The sequence below is a fragment of the Melanerpes formicivorus genome, unplaced genomic scaffold, assembly GCF_026170545.1.
Source record: "Melanerpes formicivorus ecotype bairdi unplaced genomic scaffold, bMelFor1.0.p_v2 SCAF_5, whole genome shotgun sequence".
In the NCBI taxonomy this organism is placed as follows: domain Eukaryota; kingdom Metazoa; phylum Chordata; class Aves; order Piciformes; family Picidae; genus Melanerpes; species Melanerpes formicivorus.
This window is the reverse complement of record NW_027142357.1, coordinates 20,096,857-20,103,315: the sequence shown is the minus strand read 5'-3', so window position 1 is coordinate 20,103,315 and position 6,459 is coordinate 20,096,857. Positions and strand designations below refer to the sequence as shown.

General features: G+C 54.1%; 1 protein-coding gene across 2 annotated transcripts; it reads right to left on the bottom strand.

Annotated features, from left to right (window-relative positions):
• Positions 1 to 274: 274 nt before the first annotated feature.
• On the bottom strand, positions 275 to 2,370 carry DLX2 (distal-less homeobox 2). 2 transcript variants are annotated; one of them, XM_068137798.1, is made up of 3 exons: positions 1,884 to 2,370; positions 1,480 to 1,667; positions 275 to 1,213 (listed from the first exon to the last, which is right to left on the bottom strand). In XM_068137798.1, exons 1-3 carry the CDS (start codon positions 2,206 to 2,208, stop codon positions 929 to 931), a joined length of 798 nt encoding a protein of 265 aa, XP_067993899.1. In that variant the 5' UTR covers positions 2,209 to 2,370; the 3' UTR covers positions 275 to 928. The 2 variants fall into 2 exon arrangements, with proteins under 2 accessions (XP_067993899.1, XP_067993900.1); XM_068137799.1 differs by having other exon boundaries at positions 1,480 to 1,664.
• Between the last annotated feature and the right edge of the window lie 4,089 nt (positions 2,371 to 6,459).

Sequence of the window (6,459 nt, the reverse complement as noted above, 5' to 3'; positions counted from 1 at the left end):
TTTGTTGTAGACGGAGAAGGAGATGGGGGTTAAAGGGGAAAGTTACCAGACTGAGACAACAGTTGCAATAGGGTAGCAATCCCTCCTAACGAGCACCGGGCTCCAGGATCGACACTCACACCTTCCCCCATGCAAAGAAACTCATCGCGGGCACCGTGGAAACAATAATTTATTTAAATAATCTCTGCTTATTGTAAAAGAAACATTAAAGAGTGTTTATTTTTTCCATAATAAATAACCAAAAACATCCTGTTTGTTTGGGCCCCCCCCCCCCCCCCCCCCCGTCTCAAAACATCAAACGACGCAGGGTCAGGTTGCTGGCGGAGGGGGCGGAGGGGAGAGCTCGCCGCGGCTCGATGCCCAGTCCGAAAGGCGCCTGGGGGCACCGCGCAAGCGGGAGCCCCCGGACCAGGGCAGACAGTCACGCCCTCACTGCCGCTTGTGACCATCGCTGTACAGTGTCGTTCACCATGAAAAAGGGTAACTTAAACACGAGAGGCTCTTGTTTTAAATCTACATATAAAAATTATGTATCTTGGGTTTGGTGGGGTTTATTTTTTTTTTTTAATTTTATTTTGTTTTAATCCCCAGCATCGAAGTGAGGTTATCTGCAAAGGCACCTATCAACTTTAAAAAAATAAAAAATAAAGTTAACCAAAGTTCTGCACCGGCGGTTTGATGCAAAAGCCGGGGAGAAGGAAGAGGGACGGAGGGAGAGGAAGGTGGGCGCTTGCTCCGCAGAGTGGGTATTTTGGCGGCGGCAGGGCAGACCCCGCGGATCCGCCGCTGATGGCGTGATAGGATGGGGTGCGGAGCTGTTCTTCTCATCCGGGACGGCCGGAGACAGGCTTCACCAAAACAACAGTGCTGCACCTCGATGCTCCGCGGCTGCCGGGCTCGGCACCGCGGGCTTAAGTCTCTGCGGCGTCTAGAAGATGCTGCCGCCGTGGTGATGCGCTGGCTGCGCTGGCTGCGGGAGAGACGCGGCTGCCGGCGGGTACCACGAGTAGCTACCGAGGAAGGCGGCGGCGGGGCTGGGGCTGGCGGTGCCGGCGCCGCCCGCTGTGCGCGGGTGCGGAGTGAAGTCCCAGGCAGGGGGCGAGGCAGGAGGCGGCGGCGAGACGCTGCGGCGAGGGGGCGGTTCTGCCGGGATCTCGCCGCTTTTCCACATCTTTTTAAACTTGGAGCGGCGATTCTGAAACCAGATCTTCACCTGGGGTGAGACGGGTGTCAGGCGGCCGCAGCCTCCGCAGGGCTGCCCTGGCTCCCGCGCCGCCCGCAGCGGGGCGGGGACGAGCAGCTTTCTCAGCCCCGAGCGGTCCCGGAGCTGCTTTAGTGGCGTGGCCACTTCCCCTGCACTCCGGGGCCGTCGAAGAGCCGCGGGCCAGCCTCCCTCCCCTGCCCACACCCGACCCTGCCGAGGGCTAGTGGCCGTGGCGGGGCGAGACGTATCTGGGGCCCGCGGTTGGAGAACCCTACCTGTGTTTGGGTGAGGCCGAGTGAGGCCGCCAGCTCCGCTCTCTCGGGCAGGGCGAGGTACTGGGTTTTCTGGAAGCGCCGCTGCAGCGCTGCTAGTTGGAAGCTGGAATAGATGGTCCGGGGCTTCCGCACTTTCTTCGGCTTTCCGTTCACGATCCTGATCTCCGGCTCGCAGTCTTCCTTCTCTGCTGCGGCAGAAACGGCGGCCCCAGTGAAGAGAAACGCCCCCTCCATCCCGGGCCCTGCCCGCCGCGCGGCTTCGCTGCCCGCCCCATCGGGGCGGCCCACCGGAGGCAAGCGTCCTCCCGGCCCACCCTGAGTCCCGTCTGCCTCCTCGATAGGCCTAGAGGGTCCGTCCGGCTCCCTCGAGCCTCCCTCTCCCACGCCCCGGGGCTCGGACGTACCGGAGTCGTTGTTGGCCGGAGAGGCCCTGCTTCCGTATGGCCCGTAGGATCCGTAGGCGCCCACATAGCCCAGGTCGTAGGCGGCCTTGGTGGAGTACGGGGCGGTGCCGCCTCCTGTGTAGGGGTAGGAGCCCACCGGGCCGTAGGGAGGCCCGCCCGCCGACCCATGCTGCTGGTTGTTGTAATAGCTGCTGTCGGTGGCCGTGGAGACGGGCAGCGTGGGGGACTCCTGCGGCTTGTGCAGGCCGCCGTGCTGGTGGTAGCTGCTGGCGGAGATCTGGCTGGCGTGCATGTCCGGCACCAGGCTCTCCAACACTCCGGTCATCCCGCGCCCCTGCCCGCCGGGGCACGGGCCGTCGCCGACCCGCAGACGTCCCCACCGGGGAGAAGCGGTCAGTGTCGCGCCACCATGCTCACCGCACTGCGCCGTGCTCCGTGCCCGAGGGGTCGGGCCTGGGAGGGCAGCCGCGCTCCCGCCGCCGCCAGCGGGACGGGCTCTGCGGCGCCGCGCGCCGCCGGGACGGCATTTAACAGCGGTCACGTGGCGCGGCGCACGTCACCTAGCAACGGCCAATGGGACGCCCGGCTGCGCGGTATCCCCGCAGGTTCGCGGAGCGTGAGACAGGAACGGCGCCGGGCACGGGCACGAGTGGCCGTGGGGTCGCGCCCTGCGCGACACTCATCAGCACCACGAAGCGCCTGGGCTCCGGTGCCGGTATCGGTACAGTACCCGTGCCTTCTCCGGCCCCATTGTACGGGTCATGCCGCTGCCCATCTTCACTACCACCGGCGCGGTAGGACGGCACGGTCCCATTCCCGCCCATGAGCGTTCGACTATGGCTCATTGCGGCCAGTTCTGCTGCACTCTGCCCGGTGCTTGATCCCGCTCGGCCAGCGACCCCAGGGGGTCATTCGCGGCCTTTCTCCCTTCTTGAGTGGCATTCAAATGCGGCCGCGGCTAGCGCTGGTGGGATAGCAAACTAGGTGGGCCGCGGTCGGTGGGCTGGGTAGTCCCTCCTAGGTGTCTCGGCTCCGAAGTATCGGCCACGTGGGGAGAGCACTGCCCACCTTCCACACACACACGTATATACTCCCCAAATTGCCAAGGTGTTAGTCCTTTCTAGTGAAACGGCATCAACATTACACGCTGTGAGCCGGCACTCCACCTGCTGCACATGTACATGTATGTTACACAGCAGCTGCTGACGGCACCCACGGGACATCCCTCCATGCGGAAACCGAGAACGGCGCGTTTTTGCAGACCCAACACGGACGTGAGAGCAGAGGTGCCGGGCACCCCCGAGCGGCTACCCGTGTCCCTGCCCCGTCCCTGCCCGCTTGCGGCTGCACCGAGGACTGCGCTGGCCGTCGGGGGCAGATGTCAGGTGGGCACGGCAGCACTGCCCTCGGCCGCCTTTTGTGGTGGGGAATGCCACGAGACATCAGAAACCGGTGTGGTGACCGTGGGCAGCCCGTCTGTGCTGGCGGCTGCCGTCGCCAGCTGGAATGGCGTCTTGGAGGCGATGGGAAATTACTTCGGAACTGTCTTTATATATCTTCGGCGGTCCCTCTGCAGGGCGCACCCGCTCGTCAGGGAATGCGGGGACTCAAAACGCGGCCAGCCTTCTTGCTGTCCAGAAGGAGGGTGGGAACCTCACGGGTGTTTGTCTTAGGCCCCGCAGAGTGGGCAGGGAGGGAAGCGGCACTGGTGAGAGGGTGGCTACAAATGGGACAAAAAGGGAGTGACAAAGGTAAGAAAATAATAGAGCTGCATTGTGTCGTTATTTTCAAGCTCCGGGCGTGTCTGATCCGCGCGCCCCTTAGAGCCCCGCGCGTGTCGACCGCGTGCCCCGTCTCACGAGCCGCGGCTCGTGCCCCCTCAGGACTCGCCCTGGCTCTTGCTCCCGCCGGAGGGGACCCGTTCTCTCACCATGCCGGTGCCGGGAGTACCGCCCCCGCCACGGAGCGGCTTCGCTTGCGGTCGTTTTGAAGTGGGGCACTGCTGGAGCCTGTCCGTCTGCGCCTGGCGGGGCGGTGGCTCAACGCCGGGCCGCGAAGGTGAGCGGGGCCCGGGCGGAAAATAGAAGCAGCGCTTAGGCAGAGAGCACGACGCCCGTATGGCTGTCTCTCGGAGAGGTGGTAGCGTTTCGCAAGTGCCAGCAGAGACCGCGGCACCCTGCTGCTCTTCGTTACGCGCAATTAGAAGCCTGCGAGATAGTTTTTAAAAAGAAATGTACAGCGGAGAAGGGATACGGCACCTTATTATCTCATTCTGAGGACTTAATGCAAAGGACTTTCTTGGCAATTTGTCTTGCTATGTGGCGAAACGTCTTAGTTTTGTTGTTGTTGTTTGTTAATAATTATTTTAGTGATCTACAGCCCTTTGCATGATCATAATGATTTGCACAAAAAGTAAAGGGCATGGTTTTGTTTACTTCAGTTCCTATGAATACTCTTTCTCATATAAGTTGTTCCTCACAAGTTAGCACAATGCTCACAAATGTAAGTGAATTGTCACATGGTAGCTGCTCCAGAGCCTTAAGGCAATTTGTTTTGTGGAGGCACAGACTCTGCTGAAATGACCACTGGAGAGTTATTTATGCATATATTCACATGTCTATTTTATTATTTGCCATTTACTTGAACGCTGCTCGTAAGTCAGGTAGTTGTTTAAACACCAGCTTGTATAAATAAGGACATGACTTTCTGTGCCTTGAAGGTGAACAGGTTATGATGCAGAGAGGGAAGACATTAACAGGAAAGGAGGATTGTACTAAGTGCGCTTTGACTACCATGAATGTCCTAAACCCACACTTCTCTGAAGCAGTTTTGATATTAGTGAGGAGTTTAAAAAAAAAAAATAGCATTAAGCTAGCCCATGTTTATATGTTTTAATGTTTTCATATTATTACTAATTTTAATTCTACTTTTGTGTTTGTGTCTGCTGTGGGAGTTGTGAATGCTGTCTGGATGGGTAATAAGAAAGGACCTAGGGAAGCTGAGGCATGAGGTAAAACTCACGGGAGTATTTTATGTACCAGCTATCACTACTTGGCAGTCTTGCTTGGTTTTGGTGTAACAGATCATGTGTTACTATTTATGTCTTGTGAGAAGGAATATTTGGATGGTGCAAAAAGGTATTAGCCATTTAGTTTGACATGGGAGAAAGATGCTTGCTTTCATTGCACAGCAGCTGAGCGTTCAAACATTTTGGTTGTGAGATTTATGTAAATGTACATTTATACTCATTGCCAGAGGCTGCAAAGCAACTGAGCTGGCTTTGTTGTTGACTTTTCTGTTTTAGAAGCATCATCATGCTGCTAGGACTGTGAATACATTTTGTTTATCAAGTATACTAAACACAGTGTGTACAAACACAATAAAGGACTGTCAGTTTTCAAAATCATTATCTCTCCAGCTGACTTTTTTTTTTTTTTTTTTTTTCAAACAGGTCAGTTGTGTATGACTAGAAATGACTACAGTAACTCCTGCCTGGTATGTTGTTTGTTTGGTTTTGGGTTTGATTTTGATTTTTTTCCCCCCCCATTAACTGGTATTTCTATGATTCTCTTCCTAAAACAGACTTCATCTGAGAAAAATGTGAAAGCACTGAAAGGCTGTTGTACTCAGCTTTTATATATGGTATCGATTTAACCTAGAGGTCAAGAGAGCAAATTGTCCCATGATGCTTTATCTCAAATTTGACTTGAAGAGAACCACACTCAGCATTAAGAAAGAGACTAATTTTTAATACACTCTAGTTGTTATTATTATTTTATCACATCTACCTGAACCACTTCACTTACTTCAGTGAGAATGTGGTGAATCTTGGGAAATGTGCCTGTTATTCTGATAAAGTTATAAAGCAGTAATTGTACAGTAGTCTCTACAGCAGTGGCATGTTAAGAAGTATGGCTGTGAGAAATGCTTTCTAGTAGCTTTATGGTGATACAACGCATGGTACAGTTCTGAGTGTTTGCCCTCATAATAGAAGGATCATTTAAATCATGTGCCACAGGAAGCTGTGAGGAGGCTTTATGCTTGCATTGTACCTATGAGATATGGTATTATGCTCTGGAGTAATGCTAACAGTTAAATCTTCCTTTTCTGAGGGATTATAGATAGCACCTTTTAGGAAATTGTATGAGTCTTTCAACACCCATCCAGAAGCTTGTACTTAGTTTCAGAATACAGCATTATTGTTTTAATCTCTAAAAACTGCTTATTGTCTCATTATCTATGCAATAGATTACTTCATTCTGAAAATCACAATACTCCTCTGGGAAGAATATACCCCCTTGCATGGCTCCCTGAGGTTTCCTTTCTTAGCCCCTCATTGTAAATAGCTCATACAAGCATGATAGAAGACATAGGCACTGTAAAAAACTTTCAGAGTCTTAGCCTTGGATTCTCTTTCTCAGTGAAGCTTCCCTGGCAGTTCAGCACCTTTCTTCAGTGGAGACCTTTGCAGGCTGCAGCACAAACTGTGATTTTTAACAGTGGATTTATCAAATGTTATTTAGCACAGCTGTTTCTCATTTGTTTCCTTGAGGAAACAATATATATTGAGGAAGCA